At 38.7% G+C, this 24322-nt stretch overlaps 1 protein-coding gene across 4 annotated transcripts in view; it reads right to left on the reverse strand.

Moving 5' to 3' along the window:
• The window catches only part of HNRNPD (heterogeneous nuclear ribonucleoprotein D), a 17400-nt gene extending 4172 nt beyond the window's left edge, over window positions 1–13228 (reverse strand). For 2 of the 4 annotated variants that reach the window (XM_037830094.1, XM_037830092.1), the window contains exons 1-3: window positions 12689–13228; window positions 1367–1535; window positions 525–686 (exon numbers count right to left, since the gene is read on the reverse strand). In XM_037830094.1, the coding sequence (XP_037686022.1) occupies window positions 525–686; window positions 1367–1535; window positions 12689–12921 (564 nt within the window). In that variant the 5' untranslated portion in view covers window positions 12922–13228. Of the gene's footprint in view, window positions 1–524; window positions 687–1366; window positions 1536–10806; window positions 10864–12688 lie in introns of all 4 variants that reach the window. The other 2 variants (XM_037830091.1, XM_037830093.1) reach the window with 2 other exon arrangements.
• Window positions 13229–24322: the final 11094 nt, after the last annotated feature.

Below are 24322 nucleotides of genomic sequence, written 5' to 3' on the forward strand. Positions count from 1 at the left end.
AAAATGTTTACAGGTTTTATCTATGACCCAAAACCCACTACTGTCAGTTTTAAATCCTTTATTCCTAAAAGGAAACTTTGTTTCACTAATGTGTCATACCTAGTCTCATAGAATTTGCACATGTACATGTTTGAATTAAGAAGGCATTCCTTTCCTATATTCAGTGGAACTGTTTCCTATATCTCACATATCCAAATCTGGACTTCTGTTAGAACAGTTCCCGGTATTACTTTTATTTTTCTTTCTTCTACTAATCTGGTAAACTTGTTTAAGGTAAGAATGCATGTTGATCTCATCTTTGGGTACCATGTCCCAGCAGTAATTTGGATATAGTAGGTATTCAATAAATGAGAAAATGGAATCATTTAACCATCAAAGATCTGTTAAAAGTATTTTCAATAACCTTATTCCAAAACAAATCACATAATCTGTTCTAATTTTTAGTAATTTTGAAAAAATCTACTTAATGTGACAATTACGTTCACACTAATTTTTACATAAACTGGGGTCAAAACATAACATACCTCACCAAAACCACCAAAGTACTCCCTTATTTTCTCTTCAGGTGTATCTGGAGAAAGGCCACCAACAAAAATTTTTTTAACAGGCTCTTTAGTTTTCATGGCTTTGGCCCTTTTAGGATCAATCACCTTCCCATTCAATTTATGTTCTTTCTGATCCATGACCTAAAGAAATTGAAGTTTGTAATTTTAAATATGTATATCTTAACTAAAATACACAGAAAATTAACATTTAAAATAATAAGTTATATATATAGCTAATGGCAGGCATATGTTGGACTGACTCAAGATTAAACTGTCAAGTCATATAGTGATGTGACATCTGCTAAAACATACTGGGTATAAACCTAAGGTCAGCAAGAAATGCCACAGGGTGTATTATGTGTGTGCGTGTGTTCACCTGCAAAAATTTAAACTACTAGATAACTATTACACCTTCAACTGTCAGCAATATAAACAAACATGCATACTACTTCCCCTTGCCCAGGACTAAAATTACAATCAGATCAAAAGCTTCTTGTCTAACAAATTTGAAAATTTGTACCTCTGTGAAATTCTCACAAAACACACTTTTAAATAGGTCTCTTTAAATCTCAATGATTTCCTAATGTTAATTTTAATTTAGTAAAACCTGTCACACAGTGAACAATTTTGTAAAACTTATCACAGTGAACAATTCCTGAATCTGACGCTTCATAAAATGTATTCACAACAACTTTCTTCCTGTAATTGCAAAATAGGAATCATAAACAGTGAGCAAATCCAATTCATTGTATCATACCACCCACATTTTATATTACTTATATTCAAATATTACTAATTGATCAGAACACATAACACACTACCTTATCTACACTCTCCGACTCTTTAAATAGCACAAAGCCAAAACCCCTTGATCGCCCTGTGATAGGATCTAACTTCAGAGTGCAGTCTACAACTTCACCAAATTTGGAGAAGTAGTCCTTCAGATCTTTCTTTGTAGTGTCCCAGCTAAGGCCTCCTATAAACATTTTCCTGTGAAGACAAAAATCAATATTAAAATGCTAAAAAAAAACGTTAAACTTTGCCCTAAATATTATCCACACCAATAATATACCTTTTCCAAACTGCACCAATTTACTGGGCAGTATATTAAAATGTCATTCTTCCTGTATAATCACACATCAAGGACACTCTATTCCAAAGTTTTGCTCATTACTGCTGCCCTGTGTAATTACAAAATAATGAGCAAGCAGCAAATTATGTCTTACAACTGACTAAAAAGATGTGCCCCCAAGTAAAACCACCATACATTAATTTAAGAATTTCTTAAACTACAAGTTAAATATTTGTTAACAGCAGAATCTTTGCTTCAGATTTCTCTTCCAAAGCTTCATTGGCAAGTCAAAAGGCTATAAAGTATCCACTGATCAGTGACAAGCATCTGTCTATGCTTAAGATCCTGTTCTACTTCTGATTCAACAGCTTATTAACAGAACTCTTGGCACACAAAATAGAAAACTCTAGTTGTGAACCAACTTTTTTGATGTGCTAGGAGCCCTTAAAGATAAAAGTGACCATGCAAACAATTTAGTAAGCAAAAATTGTCCATTGAAGCACAATCTACTAATTAACCTAGATGACTTCTTTACAGTAGAACCTCAGTTAACCAGCAGGAACATATTTAAACCTTTAAATGCTAAAAGTGACAGGTGGGTGAATGGAAACAAATCACCAAGATACTTTTAAGCCCAAAGCTATTTATTAAGAGGAAAAAAAAGGTGAAAGCTTACTCATTAATACAGCAAAAGGTCATAAAGCTTGGGATCTGGCAGCTCTTTGATTCTTTATACATACATACTCTTGCCCCCCCACCATCACCCCCCCCCCCACAAAAGCATAAACCTCTCTACTCTAGGACTGGAGTTTTTTGTTTATTATTATTATTTTTAAGGATAAACTGTCAGAATTTGTTATGTGAGGTCTAAAAATTTCTCCATGGGTATAACAATCATGGCTTGCTCAATGTTTTCTCATGTTTATAACTGGAGTTGGGGATGGCGGTGCGGTACTAACATCCAGCTCTAAAAATTAGAGGTCTTTCATTAGGAAACATCTCCATCTTGTGGGCTTTTAGGATATTGCCTCTGAGGCCCATCCTTGGTACAAAGGTTGGTACAAGAGTCCAACTGTTTCTTGAATTGGGCTCTTGTTTTTCCTCCCAAAAGATGCCAGATTAACTGAGGTGTTACTGATTGTACTATTTTACCACGTACTTACTCTTAACCTCTAATGACAAAGTTAACTTTTGGTGCAAAAGAAGTCTTGCTTTAGGCATACTATACTTCCCATTTCAGGTTATAGGTTTTCAACTTGTCCACGTATTCTTATTTTTCAGAATTATCTCAAATATAATTTCCATGGTTGAAGACATATTTATAAACTTTTTGTATTTTATAATCAAATGAACATAACAAATATAGAACAAAACACTCATAATGCTGCGAAGGTGTTTTTATTGCCAATTCCACAGAAATTATTGAAATATTTTCTCAATAATTTCCTTTCATTCAAAAAATACACCTTCTAGTATCCAATTCTTATACACATAAGTTGCTTTAAACACCTTATTTTTAATCTAGATCCAGAGGACTCCCCTTCGTAGATGGAATCTCATTGCCAAAATTTACCCTCTAAAGTTGAAGAGGACAGTGTTTTTTTTAAAGCTAAGGAAGAGAACTGACTATAAAGCAATGACCTCTTGCTCAATATCCATGGTAAGTTCTAGAATAGAAACACCTTCAATTAAGTTGAGATTCAATTATTAAATTATCACTTCTGTGATTATTACGGAAATTTTCAATACAGCAAAGACAGTTTGAAAAAAAAATATTTAGCCTGATGAGAATATAATTACAAACAAAAGCCTTATTTTAAAAAGCTAAAGTTGAGAAGAACTAGTTATGATTTTAACCAAGGCAGTGTTCATAATGGGAAAATGCCCTTTAAAGTTTTTAACAGAAGGCAATTTTTAAAAAATAAACACCAAGAATGAGGCATGTTTTAACTATTATTATTATTCACAGGCCCCAAATATTTTACATAGCACAGAAGTCAGTTTTCTTAAATATTAGATAAGTACAAACTAATTCATCAACTGGGCCAATAAAATACTCTCAAGAAACTCCCCACTTTTAGTATAGTCTTTAATAATCTCCTATATCACTTTTGGCCTAAGTTTATTTATGCCCACCTTACAAGTAAAATGGTTCGCTGAAGATGCTATCTTTCCTAAGCCAACAGTAAAATCCCTTTTATCCAGAATACTGAATATTTTAGTTAACTGTAACTTACATATAGTCTACACAGTGATTACTATTTCTTTAAACATGAGCAAAATACACAGTAAAACTTCAGCTAACCAGCAATGTTAGAGAATGAATAGCCAAGTATTTCAGAGCTGGAAGTTCCACCTTCCCTAAAGCACCTGTCTTCCCCAACTCCCTCTCCAATTTTTTTTGACCTTCCACTACTTGGAATGTTTTTTTCCTACAACATACCACACACTCTTCTGCCTTCTTAAGCAAATGAAGTAATTATGACTTAACACCCTATAGGTTGGTCTTCACTAATATATTGTGCCTTTAGGGTCTTCTGGAATTAGAAGAGCTATTTATTAATGCACAAAGTGCATCTCATTTCTTAGCTCTTTTAACAAACTCTATTCTCCACTTTTTGTCAGATTAATCACTTGCTATTCTAAAATGTTTCTCCCTTCCATTTTGTAGGTAAGTAACCACACTTCTCTAACCTTTACAAATTCGGGGTAATGTAGAAGTAAATCTCTGAGCAAGAACTTAAATGGCCATCCTTTGAGAATGCATTACATCTATCTTGGTAGCTCAAAGCCCTCTGGCATTTTCCTCTGCTCTAATAAGAAAGGTTGCTGAACTGATACACAGACAGGTGAATATGCTACAATGAATACAACTATGCCAAATCCATTTCATCTTCATTACATGGAGCATATTAGATCCATTCTACTTTTGTTTAGCAGGTCTGCCAAGACATAACTGCATAGTACACTGGGAAAAAGTCTATTTATCTGGATAAATGGGAACTTAGCCTCTCCAGAACATCAATATTCTGACATGCTCTCTCTCTAAAATCATGAGATGGTATAAGATAGTACTAATTTAAATTATTTTTATTTCATATGACTATATCTCAAAGCACAATAAATTTACGGTCCCATCCAGATTACCTCTGCTACCCCCCTTCAGTACAAAGTCTGGCTTTCAAGTTCCTGTCACAATCCTGCAGGGAGAGGTACAAACACTTTCCAACAGTGTAGAGCTAGAACATCAGAAAAATCCTCAACAGCCAAGCTAAAAACATTATGTTACAAGACTTGTTCAAGTAGCAACAAAAATGAGTCCCTAATGCTGCAATACAAGTTTAAAAATCTGACTCTTCATTTTAAGTGAATAACCCCACCATTAAAATGTAGAACTTTGCTTAAAATAGTAACAAAGGTTAACTTCTTAATTCTAGCTATAAGCTATTTAGCATCTCAAACACAATGCAGCAAACACCCAACTGAAACCTCAATGCTTTCTTTTACAGATATCGATATTTCCAAATTAGAAAATTAAATGACAAGCATGAAGTTATAAAACTCAATGCAGATGACCATCCAAATGATAGTGTCATCCAAGAATTCTGGCTGCTTTATGGGACAATGTTTTATCACCTTCTGGAGAAAGACCCTGTAAATCAAACTGACAGGTCTCCACTTAACTAACAGCATGACCTGGGTGTGCGTGTGTGCATGTGAGAGAATTTCTGAAACTCTTCGGCCATCTGTAAAATGAGAACTGAAAGTCTACTTCAGATATCCACAGTGAATATTTTAAATGGGTTAAAACACAAGTTATACAACACAGTCTGATACATCTTACTCAGTACTTAATAAAAATAATTTAGAAGGGGTAAGCACAATTTAACCATGGTCAATTGTTGACAACGATCAACAACAGTTTAATATCAAGCAATTTCTTCATTTACTCAATGGCTTCTTTTCTTAACTGCATGAACTATATGAAGTTTCCAACATTAAGGGCAACTGTATAAGCCAGGATGAGTTTTATGAAAATGGATCCTAAGATTATTCTTTTCAATGCTACAAACTTAAAACAACCCAGAAAATTTTAAACAGTCCATGTAAAAAATACAGACTGGAAATTAGATCATCTAAGACCCTTAAATAAAAAACAGCTTCAAAAACAACTCAACTCCTCTATACTCTATACACAAACGCCAGTCATTTCAGGTAAGAATAATTTCAAAACATAGAAGGCAATATATACAGGGCAGTCCTGGCTGGAAGAAAATGTTCTGATTTAATAATCTTGTTTTTCCCCCACCCAAAAAACTTATTATATGGACTACTGAGATTACTAAGTTTAATATATTAAAATCAACAAGTTATTTTATTTAGACACTTCCCTAACAAGTCTCTACTGTGAAACAACAGCTTCAAACATCTAATTCACAGTAAAATGGTAAAACAATACACTTCTTCACAATTCTGGAATGGGGACAAAAAAGGATTCTGTAACTTTCAAACACTTCACAGGTCATATGTGGTTTCATAACAAGTTCTGACAGTTTAGAAAATAAAAGTGATTAACTCGTCGCACATTTCAGCTATATAACATGACTGACCAATCAGTCATCTTTTATAATATTACACAAGTATATCATTAATCCTTATTTACAGAAATTTTCTGGAGTTTTATTGTTGTAATTACTCCCTAAAATCCTAAAATGACATAAACTATAATGAAATCTCACCAACAGTATTTTTACAAGTATTTTTACTTGGAAATTAATAGATTTTTAAAGTCTCTAGTTATCTACAATGAGGAGGTTGCTTTCCAACTAGTTAATTTCACACAGTAGGGGCAGGATTTGTATAAAAACTATCCTTGAAAGTATGTTGACAAAATTAAGTCAATAACAGAAAAAAATAACCTAGCATTTTTATATCAGATTTGGTATATAAAAGAAATTTTTTAACTATTTAAAAACATTAAACATTAAGGTCTAAGGTTGGCCAATAAACAAATTTTTCAAAAAATGTTTTAGCTAGTAAGATCTAAATTTCAGTATTACCTATGATTAAGGAATAGGTAATTATCCTCCCAAGCTTTCTATATACGTTAAGATGCCGTTTTCCAAGTTATTGTTGAAATGAATCCTATTTTTAGACTAACATAAACAATGATAGAACATTTTCAAAAAAGCTTACTTCCTGTAGCCTAGTATATTAAATGTCATCACTTCAAACTTGAGAATAAGCCTGACTATAAAAAAGATAAAAGCTGAAAAATAACAAATTTAAAACATGACAGGTTTTGAGTAACCTTACATGCTTTACCCACATGTCCTTTTTGCTTTATTTCATTATAAGGAAGCAATGATATACTTCACATTTTTAATAAACTCAGTTTTATAAGATAAACTCCCATTTACCTAGAGGTTAAGGAATGGAGTTTCCTTAACCTAGAGGTTAAGGTTCTGGTTAACTGAGATTGCCACATATTCCACATTTCTCTAGTTTTCTACTGGAAATCAATTTAGATATAACACTGAAACCAGAAAATTATTTTTACCATTCTTGTTGAAATTTTAGAATCTTACAAAACTTTAACATCACAACGCAAGAAATTCATTACATGTCATTTTCTGTTGGTTGTCTATTTGCTGATAATTTTCAGCTATCTTTCTCACAAGACTGAAGTACAGGAGTGGGGAGATTCCTGGCTGTTGGGCTTTGTAGTCACACTTGAAGTCTAGATAAGCAGGAGTTTACAGTACATGTGACCCAATACTTAAAACTGCATCACCTCAATAAAAATGTCACCTTGATTACTGGCCCAACACTGGTGTAATAGGAGTCTCCTCACCCCACCCCCAATTATTCTTAAATGCCTAGTTCCACTGTACAATATATTACTCCAGAGACTAAAATATGCTTACCTTTACTCCACAGGAGTAAATCACTGGCAGTATGAACTATAAGGGCACCGGATAAATACACACAAGCTATCAAAGCAGGCTATTGTAGTCAATCTTCCTGTGATGAGCATTGTTTCCAACACAGAAATCAGCAAACCAAGTAACAGTCATGTTATATTACCTGAAACCACACTGTTGGAAGTGAACAGAAAGAGATCCCAAGCTTCCAGCATCCAGTTCAGTGCCCTAGCTACTAAAACGCTGAAGGAGAGCTAAGTCAAATCAAACTTCGACTAACAAGTTGTATTTCACTCCATTTATGAATCTGCACACAACTGAGATGTAGTTCCCCGTGAAACAGAAAAAGGTTATTATTCTATTCCTTTTTAAATGCTTTCATGTGTGGCATTTGAAGGCTAAATTATTCCTCCTTTATACTGGACCAAATCACACACCATGATGAAGACTTGAAATAGCAGAAAGAACACCCAAGCAAATTAAAAATATGAACTTAGTTGACAGAAGACACCACATGCTTTGAAGATAATCCCAAGTTTAAGGTAAAAGCACTGAAAAACTTTGATATTCTCCAATTCCAAACCTAGAAGGTCAGTTGATCTTTGAGAATAGATAAGAATTTGAAATTTAAAAAACCTAATGCTCCTCCCTTTTATGTTCCTCACTTCAAGATTTGGGGGAAGCAATTTCTCAATTTTAAGACTGGTAACTTGTCAAAGGTTCTATATAATACTTAAATTGCAATCCATCTGCTCAGGTAAATAAACCCAACTTTACTGAATCAAGAAGCCAGTTAGTTTGTCATGAGATTGCCCTACAAGTAATTAACATTTACAAAGCAAACAATGTTCAGATTGCCCCAGAACCCCTAGGGCATAGATTATAATTTCAAATATTAAAATTAAACACATGTTGACCCATTCTTTTAAAATTAGACATGACAACCTATAGCAGAATTCATTCAAAAACTCCCAAATGAAAGGAATCACACTATGTTTATACACTATTATAGGACTAGATTTGTCTTGTAGAATAGAAAAAAAGGTCACTCTATTTTGCTCAATAACCAAATAGGACTATTTTGTTTCTTGCCCATCCCAGTGCAAGCAAGTGAATGTACCTACCTTGTAAAACTGTGTCTGAAAGCTTATATAAAATTCTAGTTTTCCATAGACGAGATTTTAAAAACTCTGCCCCAGACAGCTTGCTACATGGCATATATTACTTTGCCAGATGCTAAGTAATTGTAAAGTACCTACCCCAAAAGAACTTCAGCACTGTAAAGAACAGAACGAGTCAGCATCACAAAGGAAAATAGGAAACTGTGTAAAATCGCTTATAAACAAAAAACCAGGGATAGTGTTAAAGTTGAAAAGACTCAAGAGAGGTGTGCTCAGGGCATCACTGTACTATGGAAATGAGTAATTGTCCTAAAGCCCCATGGTAAACTAGAGAAACACCCACTGAAGGGGTAACAGGTAAGTCCCTTCTAAAAATAGCGCTTTTTAATTCCTCTATTAAAACAAAACAAAATCCTGTGCATCTACAAAAAAGTTGATTTTTAAAACATGTTTAGGATGAAATTATAATCACTTTATTCTCAATTTAGGATTGAAAAGGAAATGCATACAGAAATGTGCTTAAAAAGTTAGATGACTTTATACTTAATAACCAGGTCTTATCCTTACTTATTCAGACTATATTATGAAAACTGTGTTGCCCAAGTTCCAACAGAAAAGATTTTGGTGGTACTTGTCACCAAAAACAAACCAAAAAACCCCCAGAGATTTAAAGGGTCTTGAGGGCTTTCTATGTTCAAAAGGAAAAAATGTATTATATGGAAATAGATGGCTCTAGATGATTTGAGTAGTCATTAAGAAAAGTCAATTAGACCGTATAAAGAAAAACTACATTATTTATAAGTATAATGCTTGCTGTAAATGAAGCACAGTAAAATCTTATTTTCAGTGGATGACAGTTGGTCATAACCTAACAAGTTCATTAACTATTAATTCTTCCTAAGAGGTCACCCAAGAAAGTAGTCAAGTTAGGTAACAGGGCAAGTATAATTGAGCACGTGACCTTCAAAAACAAATTTATGGTAATTTCAAACTACTAAAAACAACTGCTCTTAAAACATTTGAATTATGTAATGGAGTAGTAGACAAGTCTTGTTTATAATGTAAGCTTAGTTTGTCACTCTTGAAGCAGTGAAAAATAACTCTCATTGTCCACCAGTCACCAAATAAAGGAAAATAAAGGTCATCTATAACACGTTGTTATTCTAACCCTAGCCTTTCGCCTTTTTCTATTTGCTTTTTCCTTTACCTAGTGTTTCCAGTCTGCTTCATTTCTAATATAAAACTGGACAGTTTCAGTGGATAATAAGTAAATAAGTAAATTTTATGTAAAACTAAAAGCCTTATCCCATAGGGGCCCTTAAAGTAGAACACAGTATTTACAGGAATAAATCAACTATCTGAAAATTACTTATTCACCTGTGGCCCTCCAAACTCCAGTGTTGGTGGATACAAACCCCTGGAAAACTCAAATATGTTCCTGAAGGCAAAAGTTGACATTTAGGGGAGAGGAAGGACAGGATAAAAAAATATTCAACCTACCAGCCTTTCAAAGAGAAGTCATGCAATTGTAAATATATGTCAACCAATTATAATTAACATTCCAGCAAAATCATACTGACAATCAAAAAGCTGGTAAGAACTACAGTGGAAAGCCATATCAGCCCTCCCTTGAAAGGTTCATAACCAATTCTTAATAAAGTTATATTTATAAATGATATACATAGTTTTGTATAATACACAGTGCTACTTGAAAAACTGTTTCACTTTTGACATCTCCAGAATATTCAGAATAACATGCAAGATACTTTAAACACAAGACTTTCTATCAAGTAACTTTCAAATTTAGCATTAAATTAGAATCACAACAAAAACATTTTCCATCAACTTTGAAATTAATTTTTTCTTGCACAGATATAAAAGTATCACTAATTATATTTAGCTTAAATTGGCCAAACCACAATTACATGCATTATCAGAGATCAAAAACCATGTAATGGCATCAGTTTTGCCCAAAGATTACACACAATGCCTAAAAAAGTTTTATTTTATATCCCAGGTACAAGATATCCTACTGTAGTAATCTCTAGAAGTTCCTGGGGATCAATGGGCAAGTAATACACAGCCTTTGCATGTTATGGCTATTAAAACCCTTATAATACAGAAATAAAATTTAAAAGTTTTACCATTCTTCCCGCTGTGCCGTCGCTGCTTCAGAGTGTCGTGGGGAGGAGTTTGAATGGCTAGGGAATTAACAACCGGTACAGCAACCAATCAAAATTCTAGTTTTAGTTTTTGACAATGTTAGGGTTAAAAACTTTAATTCATTTACACTTCAGTTCAACAGTAGATAACTACAAAGGCAGCTGCTTTGTGATACGAAAAATCAGGGCTAACAGAAAGCCTGCCGGTAACAGCAAGTTACACAGTCATTTTGGTGCCTCTGTCCAAAGAACAGAATTAAGAAAAAAACCAAAATGTTAAAGTCTTAAGTTTCCAAATATTTAATATATTCCTTTCTCAAATTAAGCTATACATAAATCAAGATTATTTCTTTTTAATTTAAAAAAAAAAAAAAAAAAAAAAGCTAGTTTCCCCTCCCACCTCCACTCCCCCAAAGCCAGCAAAATAGTTTGACAAGAGCCTGCCTAGGCTGGGATTAAGAAATCCTATATTCCAAAAAGGTTCTCCCACCCCCACCAAATTTTGTGCTCTCATTTCTAATACAGGATTAAAGCGACATTTTATTGCCTTTACCTTCCACCAACACATTTCGCCCTGTTATAGTGAAAAATTCACCAGCACCCCCAAATACAAAAAGGAATGGAAGCGTTAACTCCAGATCAGCAATAACGGGACTAGGAAGAAAACCCAACCAACAACCCGATCTAGTCCCTCCTAACTCCTGGTAGCTCCTGCTCCCAAACACTGCTTTGTAATACCCTAAATGCAGCTTGAAGCAGTACTTAATTGTTATTCAAATTGGAGAAAGCAAGTATTAACTTAGAAAGCTGAAAAAAAAATTACCCAGTGCTATTTATTTTGTGAAAGAGTGCAGATGAGCCTCCTTTCCAACAGTGGGTTAGAGAGCGGGAAGGAGAAATCAAGAGGCCAAAATGGATGCTAGATACTGAAAAATTCGTTTTTTAAAAATTGCAAGTTGCTCAGAATAAGTAAGGTAGCGTACAATCTGTAAGAACAGTTCAAGTTGGAAAACCCAATAGCTGAGGGCGCCAAAAGGGTGCGCGGTTAGAATAACTCAGCGGGGTGGAGGAAGGGCAGCCAGTAGGCTGGGAGGAAGGAAGAGCTCCAGTCAAGTGCAGGCCCCCCGGACAAGGAACTTAACCTAGGCTCACGGAACCAACGTACCAACAGGCGACTCGTGGCATTTCACTAGGCCCAATTTGTTCCGTAGCTTGAAATACAGGGCTTATGCACTCAAGCCGTTGTGTGTAGTGTATAATGTACAAAGCAGAAAATGAACAGAGCAAGGCAAATCTTCAAGATGCAAAAAATATTCGGCGTAAAGCCAGGCAAGAGGTGCAGGAGTGAGCTCCACAAGATCCCAAAAGCACGTACTCACATAAAGGATCGTATAGTCTCGGGATGCTGCAGTGAGAACCCCCAGATAAGCCTTAACAATCCAAACATAAAGGCTTGTATGTTTGTTCGTGTTTTTATACTCCGGACTTTAAAAACACAGGGAGGAAGACAGCGGGAAAAGAACACCTATCGACAGGCGGGAAAAATCCCAGCGGCTAAATCGGTGGGAGGAGACCCACCGCGAGGGAGGGAAGGAGGGCGGGCAGGGGAGCAGCATGGTGACGGCTAAAGGTGGAAACGTGTGTGATGGGGGAGGGGGCGATAAGCAGGCAAGGGGAGAAGGAAATGAAGGCCAGGGGAACCCCAAGGGGAGCCCTATATAGAGATGGGAAGAACAGTGCGAGGAGGCTGTACAAGGGCCTGGAAGGCGGGCAAAGAGCGGGAAGGAGGCCTAATGGCGCGGGAAAGGGAGGGGGATGGGGGGGGACTAGTTGGGCCTGACTATCCCGGCCGCCCCTTACTCACCCTTCATCCTCCTCGTTCTTACTGGCGTCGATCTTCGCCCCCTCCGACTCGGCACTGCCCCCTTCGGTGCCTCCGGCTGCGGTTCCGCCCCCGGTCCCAGCTCCGCTTCCCGCCGCCGACGCTGCCCCCTGCGCTGCCGCCACCATGGCTCCCTCCTGCTCGCCCGCCGAGCCGCCTACCGCCGCCGTTGCCGCCGCCGCCGCCCCGTCCCCGCCGAACTGCTCCTCCGACATAGTGCTACTGCCTCCGCCGCCGCCGAGACTACACCCGCCGCTGCCGCGAACCGAAACTAGTAGCAAAGTAATCCCCGCCGCTGCCGCGCGCCCGCTCTACCTCGCGAGGCACACAACAAGACAGAGAAGGCGCGCGCGTGGCTGCGAAGGCTCCTGCGCCTCTCCCTGGCCTGCCTCCTCGCCTCCCACTCTCGCGCGGCGCGCACTCCTGCCCTCTCCCGCTGCACTGAAAAAGAATAAGAAACAGCGGCGGCCCCTCTTGCCTGCTCCTCGCTTTAATGGCGCCGCCGCGGACCACCTAAAATGGCCGACGGAAGAACGGCGCGTCCCGGTCACGTGACGCGAGAGCGCGCCCTTTGCACCTCCCCCGCCCCTCTCTACCGCTACTTTCCCTCCCCCTCCCCCTTCCTCCTCGGTCCCGCCCTTTCTCCCCCTTTTATACCTTTCTCTCACGCGCGGGGCAACACAGCCTGGGGTCTTTAAAAGGAACCGGAAGTTGCGTGCACTAAGACGGCCGCGCGGGGACCATCGAGAACAAGGAGCGCTGTTTCGAAAGCTTGGCTAGAGGGGCTCCTTTCCGTTTCCCCCCTCCCTTCTGAGAGTTCCTGGAGTCCGCGAGCCCTTCCCCGTCCTGCCGGCCGCGAACTGGAGCGACCGCGTCGGGCCGGGGTGTGGTTGTGTGTCCCGCTCACTCACTGGCTGCGCCTTCTCGAAGACGAGTGTGCCCGGTGGGCCTACGGCGTGGGGCGAGGAAGGGGAAACATACATCTAGTGGCTCCTTCTGTCCCAGAAGTCCCTAGCCCGAGAAAGAAGGCTGTCCTGATGGTGCCGGCTCGGTGCCCCCAACTCTACTCACGGCGACGCCTGACTCGCGGTACGCGGCCCGGGCGCGTGCACTGACTGCCGCAGATCCTCCGCCCGCAGCCGCTGCCCCGTCCGGGTGACATTGAAGTTTCCCCGCCGCCGCTGCACCCTTGGCCCCGGGCTTGCAGGCCGAGGCCGCTGAAGATTGGTTTCTTTTTCTTTTAACATTAGTTTTCCAAGTAAGATTTTTACTTGCCTGCTTTTCTCCTGAAATTTTTCGAGAAAAGAAGCTGGTAATTTGCACATTTTAAGAAACAGCGATCATTTTGTTCTATCTTTATTTGAAAAGTCTAAAACCTACCATGATTCTGTTAAACTACTAAGAGTCAGAAGTGTGTTAGATTAAGGATTCGTTTAGTTTAGTTTTTAAAGTCCTTGCACTAAACAGAATATATCACTGCCGCGAATCATTTTTACGAGGTTTCAGAGTTTGTTGTGGGGTTTTGGTTTTGTTTTTTTAAACACCGCTAGGCGTTTCATGCAAGAGAACTGTAGTTGCTCTTTATTAAGAACTCATAGAAATTTCAAGTCTTGGGTGGAAACTAGATTATTCGGGCTTTGAGGTTTGCAGCTTCCTGCAGTACACTTTTAAGACATTAGGTTTGCAGCTTTCTGCAGTATACCTTTTAAGAATTTAGTCAATAAATTATTTATTTAGTTTAGGCAATGGGGAAACAAAGACAAGTTTGCAAAAACCTCTGACGCTTTTAAATACTTGCTCAAATGTTTTAAATATTCCATTATGTAGTTAAATAAACTTGTATTAATTGGACACTATCCAGAATTTCAAAGGATGATTGAAAATAACTTTGCATTGCAAAATAATTAAACCTCAAGAATACAGATCAAATTCTGAAACCGTCTTTGAAGTATAATCTAACTGAGCTCTTGTAAGCAAACACATAGGCAATGCCAGGAAACTTAGATCAAGAGGCAGTGATTTCATTTTTGTTTCCACCTGCCAAAACATAAGCCAAGGAGAAAGTGGATTTTATGCTCAAACCAAATATTCCAAGTTAGAAACAACTGAGAAGAGGATCCAACTGAAGGAAAGTCTCTTGACTTTTCTGACTTCAAGAGATGATGGCTGTTTTCTTTTGATCTTAAGACAGTGGACACCACCACCACCTTCAGTAATAGTGACTTTCCCAAAGGATGAATTTTTTTTTTTTCATTTTTATTGAGAATGTTCAGATACCATACAATTATCCAAAGATCCAAAGTGTACAATCACTTGCCCCTGGGTACCCTAATACAGCTGTGCATCTATCACACTTAATTTTTGTTCAATTTTTAGAAACTTTTAATTACTCCAGACAAGAAATAAAGTGAAAGATGAAAAAAGAAAAAAAAGAAAAGGAAACTCTAATCCTCCCCTATCCCTAACCAACCCCCCTCAATTGTTGACTCGTAGTATTGATATAGTACATTTGCTACTGTTTATGAAAAAATGTTGAAATACTACTAACTGTAGTATATAGTTTGTAATAGGTATATAGTTCTTCCCTATATGCACCTCTATTGTTAACTTCTAATTCTATTGTCATACATTTGTTCTGGTTCATGGAAGTGATCTCTAGTATTTGTACAGTTGATCATAGACATTGCCCACCATAGGATTCAGTTTTATACATTCCCATCTTTTGACCTCCAACTTTCCTTCTGGTGACATATATGACTCTGAGCTACCCGTTTCCACCTCATTCACATGCCATTCAGCACTGTTAGTTATTCTCACATCTTGCTACCTACACCTCTGTTTATTTCCCAACATTTAAGTTTGTCCTAGTTGAACATTCTGCTCATACTAAGCAACCACTCCCCATTCTTAAGCCATGTCGTATATCTTGGTGCCTTATATTTCATGTCTATGAGTTTATATATTATAATTAGTTCCTATCAGTGAGACCCTGCAATAATTGTCCTAATGTGTCTGGCTTATTTCACTCAGTATATTGCCCTCGAGGTTTTGTCATCAACCCATTTTTTTTTTAATATGGTTTTGTTCACTCACCATACATTCCATCCCAAGTAAATAATCGATGGTTCTCTGCATGGTCTTACATTTATGTGTTCACCACCTTCACCACTATCTGTATAAGAGCATCTACATTTCTTCCACAAGGCAGGAGGGAGAGTCAAAGAAGGTAGAGAGGCAAAAGAAAGAGGAAAAAAAAATGACAGCTAGGAAGCAGCAAAAGGAAAAATAACCTTAAATCAAAGTAGAATAAAGAATCAGACAATACCACCAATGTCAAGTGTCTAACATGCCTCCCCTATCCCCCCCTCTTATCTGCATTCACCTTGGTATATCACCTTTGTTACATTAAAGGAAGCATAATACAATGATTCTATTAGTTACAGTCACTCGTTTATGCTGATTGCATCCCTCCCTCAATGCCTCCCCATGTTTAACACCTTGCAAGGTTGACATTTGCTTGTTCTTCCTCGTAAAAGAACATATTTGTACATTTTATCACAATTGTTGAATACTCTAGATTTCACCAAGTTACACAGTCCCAGTCGTTATCTTTCCTCCTTTCTTGTGGTGTCTCACATGCTCCCCACCTTCCTCTCTCAACCGTATTCATAGTTACCTTTGTTCAGTGTACTTACATTGTTGTGTTACCATCTCCCAAAATTGTTTTCCAGACCACACACTCCTGTCTTCTATCACCCTGTAGTGCTCCCTTTAGTATTTCCTGTAGGACAGGTGTCTTGTTCACAAAGTCTCTCCTTGTCTGTTTGTCGGAAAATATTTTGAGCTCTCCCTCATATTTGAAGGATAGCTTTGCTGGATACAGGATTTTTGGTTGGCGGTTTTTCTCTTTCAGTATCTTAAATATATCACACCACTTCCTTTTTGCCCCCATGGTTTCTGCTGAGAGATCCGCACAGTCTTATTAAGCTTCCTTTGTATGTAATGGATCGCTTTTCTCTTGCTGCTTTCAGGATTCTCTCTTTGTCTTTGGCATTTGATAATCTGATTATTAAGTGTCTTGGCGTAGGCCTATTCATATCTCTTCTGTTTGGAGTACGCTGCGCTTCTTGGATCTGTAATTTTATGTCTTTCATAAGAGATGGGAAATTTTCATTAATTATTTCCTCTATTATTGCTTCTGCCCCCTTTCCCTTCTCTTCTCCTTCTGGGACACCAATGATACGTACATTCTTGTACTTTGTTTCATCCTTGAGTTCCCGGAGACGTTGCTCATATTTTTTCATTCTTTTCTCCATCTGCTCCTGTGCATGTAGGCTTTCAGGTGTTTTGTTCTCCAGTTCCTGAGTGTTTTCTTCTGCCTCTTGAGATCTGCTGTTGTATGTTTCCATTGTGTCTTTCATCTCTTGTGTGGTGCCTTTCATTTCCATAGATTCTATTAGTAGTTTTTTTGAACTTTTGACTTCTGCCATATATAAGCCCAGTGCTTCCTTTACAGCCTCTATCTCTTTTGCAATATCTTCTCTAAACTTTTTGAATTGATTTAGCATTAGTTGTTTAAATTCCTGTATCTCAGTTGAAGTGTACGTTTGTTCCTTTGACTGGGCCATAACTTTGTTTTTCTTAGTGTAGGTTGTAATTTTCTGTTGTCTAGGCATGGTTTCCTTGGTTATCCAAATCGGGTTTTCTCAGACCAGAACAGGCTCAGGTCCCCGAGGGAAGAAATATTCAGTATCTGGTTTCCCTGTGGGTGTCTTAGAAAATTGCTCCACCCTTTGATGCCTCGGGTCACTGTGCTTTTCTGCCCAGCAGGTGATGCCTGTTAGCCTATAATTCTTGACTGGTGTGAGGAGGTATGGCCGTGTTCCCCCAGGCTCTGGGGTCTGGTTCTGAATGGAAAGGGCCCCACCCCTTTCCTCCTAGAGAAGGCAGACCCCTTGGGTGGAGGTCATTAGCATTTCAATGGTCTCGCTCTCTGCTTGTGGTGTCTCCACCCTTCCCGGAGTTACAGCCCTGGAAACTGAAAATGACTGGGGCTTTCTTCACTGAGCCAAAAAAGAAACAGATCATCCCCTTCAGACCCAGTCCAAGGTGACCCTCCGGCTCTCCCAGGTCAGTCGTCACCCAAAGCCTCTGTCTGTTTTTTGGGGATGCGTACCTGTAGTGAACAGTTCACACTTGCTACTTAAAACCCCAGTTGGAGCTCAGCTGAGCTATATTCGCTTGCTGGGAGAGAGCTTCTCTCTGGCACCACGAGGCTTTGCAGCTCCGGCCATGGGGGAGGGGGTCTCACGACTTGGTTCCGCAGGTTTTACTTACAGATTTTATGCTGTGTTCTCGGGCATTCCTCCCAATTCAGGTTGGTGTATGATGAGTGGATGGTCTCGTTTGTCCCCCCACAGTTATTCTGGATTATTTACTAGTTGTTTCTGGTTTTTGGTAGTTGTTCCAGGGGGACTACTTAGCTTCCACTCCTCTCTATGCCACCATCTTGCCCGAGCCCCAAAGGATGAATTTTAATTCACATGTAGCTTCATAGCTTTTGGACTTACTGGAAATTATATTTAAAAAAAGAAAAAGCCTAGAAATCATTTTAAAGTTAAGACTTTACCATAGACTGTTTTAGTATGCATGATGCCATATCACTCATAGCCCTTCACATTGTGGTACTAATCTTTCCATCCTACACCCCTACACCAACACAATATTCCTCTTAAAACTCACTTAACTTTAACCCTAGTTATTTTCATATTCCTCTTCTCTGCCTAGTAAATGCTTACCCATCCCTCAAAACCACAATAAAATGTTAAAGTTTAAATCTTCTATATATTGTTTGTACTTAACACTCTACAAAGGGGGCAGGGTAGATACTCTATACTCAAAATTTTGAAAGTAGAATATGCATGTCAGTTGGCAATCTTTGCTAGGCAGTGTCTAAAGAAACAGCAGGTAGAAACCACTTCCTATTTAAGAACACATGCTAAGCCTCTTTTACAACTGTGATTAATATTCTATACCCAATCTGGACATTTACTTGCAGAGCACCCTTGGTAGGACATAAGCATTTTGTTAATGAACAGTTAGCTTCCAATTTTAGGTAAGATGAACCTTCATCCAGTGAACTTTCCCTGTCATCCCTCTTGGCTGTCAGTAAGCTTTCACTTCACTCAGAGAAAAGAAGCCTTATTGCTATGAACAGTCAGGTTTTAATTCAGCAGTAGGTATTAATTCAGGGGTATTGATAGGTGCAATTAATGGAAAACCTCACTCAGAAAAGAAATCAAACCATAAAGAAATTTAATAATCTCACTCCAGACCTACCTGTCCAACTGTCTACTTGACATCTCCAGCTTGATTGTTCCACAGGCATCTCAAGCTTAAGATGTCCAAAACTGAACTCAACTTTCCCTACACATCTGCTTGTTTAGTCTTTCTTTCCTCCATAAAGGACACCTCCACCTGCCCGTGTACTCCTGCCGAATACCAGGACACTTCCTCCTTTAAACCCCCACTCCCACATCCAATCAATCACTAACTTCTATCTCCAAAACACAACTGGATTGATCTAAATGATTATTAGAACAGAAATACTGAAGTCATTTTAGTTAGATTTGTTCACATTCAACCTGCAACGTTTATAGCATAGTGCTCTATTGGTGATGAGTGTATCACAGTGACCAGAACAGACAAGGTTTCTGACCTCATGAAATTTTCTACTGGGAGAGACAAACAGAAAAAATAAGCAGATATGTAATGTAATTTTTACCTAGTGATAGGGAAAAAAAAAACATCCAGGGTGTATACAATTTTAGATAGGGTGATCAAAGAAGCCCTCTTTAAGGAGTTAGCATTTTTAGTTAACTCACAGCCATGAAGGAAGTGAGGGAGAAAGCCTTATAGATAGCTCCAGATACTTGACAAGGCAAAGGGTACACCAGAAGCAGGAGAGTACCTGGTGCTTTCAAGGAAAGATCAGGCTAGTGTGGCTGAATAGAGTGAAGAAAGGGAAACATGATAGGAAGTCATATTGAAGAGGTATCCGGGGTGGGATCATCCAGGGCCCTGGGGACTGATTAGCACTTTGCTTTTATTAGAAATGTATTACAGATACATTCATTAATGTATTTATTGGAAACCAGGAGAAAGTTTTGAGCAGGGGAATAATAGGACCTAACAAACTTTAATGGGTCATTCTGGCTGCTGTGGGGACAAGGTCTATTGAAGGCTCCTGCCATGGTTGATTATTTTTCAGCCTCTCTTGATTGATTTCTTCTGACAAGAGGTAAATCTACAGAGAGGTTGTTATTTATATGTGGTCATTGGACTTTGTTTTCTTAAAAAGATGTTATTTTTCTGCAAAGAAAAAGTTCTATAATGACAAGGAATCGTGAAAAATAAAACAAGAGTTGGATTAATATCACTGATAATATTTCCAATAAAGGGTCAGACTCACATTTTCATTCAATAAGTACTGTTTTCCTTCTATTTTTCCCACTTTCTGAAATTTTAGGATGAGATTATGGTTAGCCACTGCAGCTAGGGTTTGCCCACGCATTGCAGTAAGTGCGTTATTTTGACTTCTTTTCTGGCAACCTGGACACTCCAAACTTCTTTCTTTTCCCAGGGGCCAAGGCTTAGGCCAAACAGTATCAGTCTTTCTTTCATAATGTACTTGTAAGGTTCTTTCATGCTGCCGATTTTAGAATTGTCCCACTAAATTTGCAGAAGCTGCAGTTACTGGGAATAATCACTGAAAAAGAACATAATAGAGAAAAGTTGGGGTTTTCAGATTAAGGTTCAACTAACAAATAATGGAAGCCTAAGAAGAAATGTAGGAAATTCTGTCTGTCCTAGGACTATTTGGAACCGTTTCATTGTTCTTATAGTTCTGCATTATTTGATATACCCCATCCCTTATATAAACCTCCTTATACCAGGGCCAGAGATTTCTCCGGCTTTCAGACCTTAATACAACTTCTCAAAAGTCACACTTTTAAACTAGTGACATAATCAAACACTCCCTCTGGTCCTAGTAGGAGGAATTTTTCTATTTAACTGGTTCATGTCCTCAATGTTTTGACTACTGTAGTAGATATTGGTGGTTGTATTGGTACACTGACATCGATTTTCCCTTCTCTTAGTTATAGCATAGGGGAAGCCAGTGGGGTGGGGACAAGGAGCTATGGATCAGCATGTCAGCTAATCAGAGTGAACTCATCGCTCTTTGTCACATCTTTTATTTCAAGGAAGGGCACGGGTCCTAAGTTGGCCAATCAATTGAAGGACTTCCCTTTGACACTTGAGTGAAGCAATACTCTCCTACTCACTGGTCATAAACAGAGAAGCTGGGAGAACCACTGCAGCCATTTGCATCAGTAAGATGCCTATGAAGAAAGGCATCAAAGAGCAGGAAAGAGTCACTGAGACAAAGAGAACAGGATCCCAGGTCCTGGACACATTTTTTTTTTTTTTATTAAATTCAGGTGATTTTTTAAATTCAATTTTATTGAGATACATTCACATACCAATCACCCATGTATACACTCAATTGTTTACAGTACTATTATAATTTTATAGTTCTGCATTCAGAAGCACAAATTTTGAATATTTTCATTATCACACACATACAAAAATTAAGAATAAAAGTTGAAGTAAAAAAGGACACCCAAAACATCCTATACCCCACATCCCTCTCTACTATTCATTTATTTTTTTTTGTCCTCATTTTTCTATTCATCTGTCCAAACACTGTATAAAGAGAGTGGGAGCCACAAAGTTTTTGCAATCACATGGTCACACAGTATAAGCTATATAGTTATATAATCATCTTCAAGAATCAAGGCTACTGGGTTGCAGTTCAACAGTTTCAGGTATTTCCTTCTAGCTATTCCAATACACTAAAAACTAAAAAGGGATATCTATATAATGCATAAGAATAACCTCCAGAATGACCTCTTGACTCTGAGATCTCTCAGCCACTGAAACTTGTTTCCTTCCTCTTCCCCCTTTTGTCTAAGAAGGCTTTCTCAATCCCACAATGCCATGGCCAAGCTCATCCTTGCAAGTCATGTCCCACATAGGGGGAAGGGCAATGAGTTTACCCACAGAGTTGGCTTAGAGAGAGAGGGCCATATCTGAGCAACAGAGGTTCTTTGGGAGTAACTCTTAGACACTATTTTAAGTTGGCTTAGCTTATCCTTTGCAGTAACAAACTTCATGGGAGCAAGCCCCAGGATTGAGGGCTCAGCCTTCTAAATTGGTAGCCCCGAAAGCTTGTGAGAATATCATTAATCCTTCAGGTGGAGAAATTAAATATTTCCACATTTTCCCCAGTCCCTCCAGGGGGCTTTGGAAATACATTTTTATTCTCTGCCCAAATTACTGTGGGATGTATTGGGGTTTCACCCGAACCTGTACAAACCAACCAGATTTCACTCCCTATTCAATGTTCCATGTACTTAACGTTGTTTGAATAAACTGACCATACAAGTTAAATTATATAGTATGTTAAAAAAATATAGATTTTGCACCTAGAAAAATCACTTCCTTTGGTCTCACACAGAAGTTGAAGTTTTAAAAACACCATCAATATCAACCTTTGGTCACATTCTTGAATACCTGATCAATTCCCACCCCTACCTCTACATTTATAGGTCACATGACATAACATAGTCTCTTTATTGTTTAAGTCAGCTTGAATTGGGTTTGTTTCTCGAACTCAACAGTGTATTAACTCTGCTGAATTGTTGGTTCTCAGTTTTGCATTACCACCACACACATGTAACATACCCTTTGGGTAGAAGGGGAAATGCCAGGAACAACACATCCTAGGATCCCCTTCTCTTTATGGTTCTGAGTTTGAGTTTGCCATTGAGAACAACTTATTACTAAATGGAGAAGGCAGAGAAAAGAAGCTTTTATTCTCAGGAGGTTGCAGCAGCCTCACACCCTTTCTTCTCTCAGGAGTTTGTGGCAATTCCCAGCTTCTCTGATCTCCCCACAAGCTCCCGCTTTCTAGTTGTGGCAACCAAATGCAATGGCTTCTCAGACTTCTCTGTGTACTCTTTCTTTGAGTGGTGACTTCTCCCACTTCTCCACAAGCTCTGGCTTCTTATACTTCTCCGTGAGTTCCAGCTTCTCCATCTATTCCAATGCTTCAAGCCAGAGTCATTGGTGAGTGTGATGGTTAGGTTCATGTGTCAACTTGGCCAGGTGATAGTAACCAGCTGTCTGATCAAGCAAGCACTGGCCTAACAATTGCTGGGAGGATGTTTGTGGCTGGTTAATAAACCAACAGGCTGGTTTATTAAATCATCAGTCAATTGGCTGCAGCTGAGACTGATGACTCACCAAAGGGTGTGTCTTCCACAATGAGAGAATGCAGTTGGCTGGATTTAATCCAATTAATCAGTTGAGGACTTTTAAGCAAGACAGATAGAGGACCTTCGCTGCTTTGGCTGCCCAGCGAAGCATTTCCTGAGGAGATTGTCGAAGTTGCCAGTTCATTTCCTGAGGAGTTCGTCGAACACATTCAGCAAAGATCCCAGTTCATTTCCTGAGGAGTTCGTTGAAGTTGCCAGTTTGTTTCCTGAGTTCATGGAACATCTTCATTGGAGTTGCCAGTTTGCTGACTGCCCTTTCGGAATTTGGACTCGTACATACCCACAGTTGCATGAATGACTTTTATAAATCTTATATTCATAGATATCTCTCATTGATTCTGTTTCCCTAGAGAACCCTAACTAATACAGTGACTTTCTCCAATCCTTCAGCTATAGTCCTAGATGCTCATTCTTCCAGCTTCTCCTACGTTCATGTAGCCCTCAGTTCTTATATGAAATCCTTTTATTGCAGAATACTTGAGGTGACTTTGTTTTCCTGACTATACCCAGTTTTCGGTACCAGAAGTGATTTCAGGGGGTGGGGCTTCAGGGGGTTGGGATGGGTGGAGAGGATCAGAACCTTAAAGATGGGAATTGGTTCTCCAACCTATAATGACCCCATTGCCTGTGGCAATGACATTGATAAAAATCTCTAGTATGCAGTAGCAAAATGGCTAATTATTTATCACCTTGGATGACCAAGAAGCTGGGGCAATAGGATAATGTAGTGGAAATAAAAGACTACAAGGACTGGGGGTTGGTTTGGCTATTTCAGATTACACTGGGGAACTTGATATGCTCAAAGCTTAAATACCTACTTGCAGAAACTTTATTACCTGCAACACCACCCCCACACACCCACACCAAATTCCTTATCTGATGCAGCCCACAATCAAAGTTTCTGAAAAACAAACACAAAATCTGATCCTGCAGGTGGCTGAATTACAACACAAATTGAATTCACTTGCAAGGTTTCTTATGTTAAAGTTAATGTATTGGTCAGGAAAGACTGGAAAATTAGATGGAGACACTTGGACAGTGTTCTAGTTTGCTAATGCTGCTGGAATGCAAAACACCAGAAATAGATTGGCTTTTATAAAAGGGGGTTTATTTGGTTACACAGTTACAGTCTTAAGGCCTTCAAGTGTCCAAGGTAACAAATCAATAATTAGGTACCTTCGCTGGAGGATGGCCAATGGTGTCCAGAAAACCTCTG

Source organism: Choloepus didactylus, chromosome 3, assembly GCF_015220235.1.
Source record: "Choloepus didactylus isolate mChoDid1 chromosome 3, mChoDid1.pri, whole genome shotgun sequence".
NCBI lineage: Eukaryota > Metazoa > Chordata > Mammalia > Pilosa > Megalonychidae > Choloepus > Choloepus didactylus.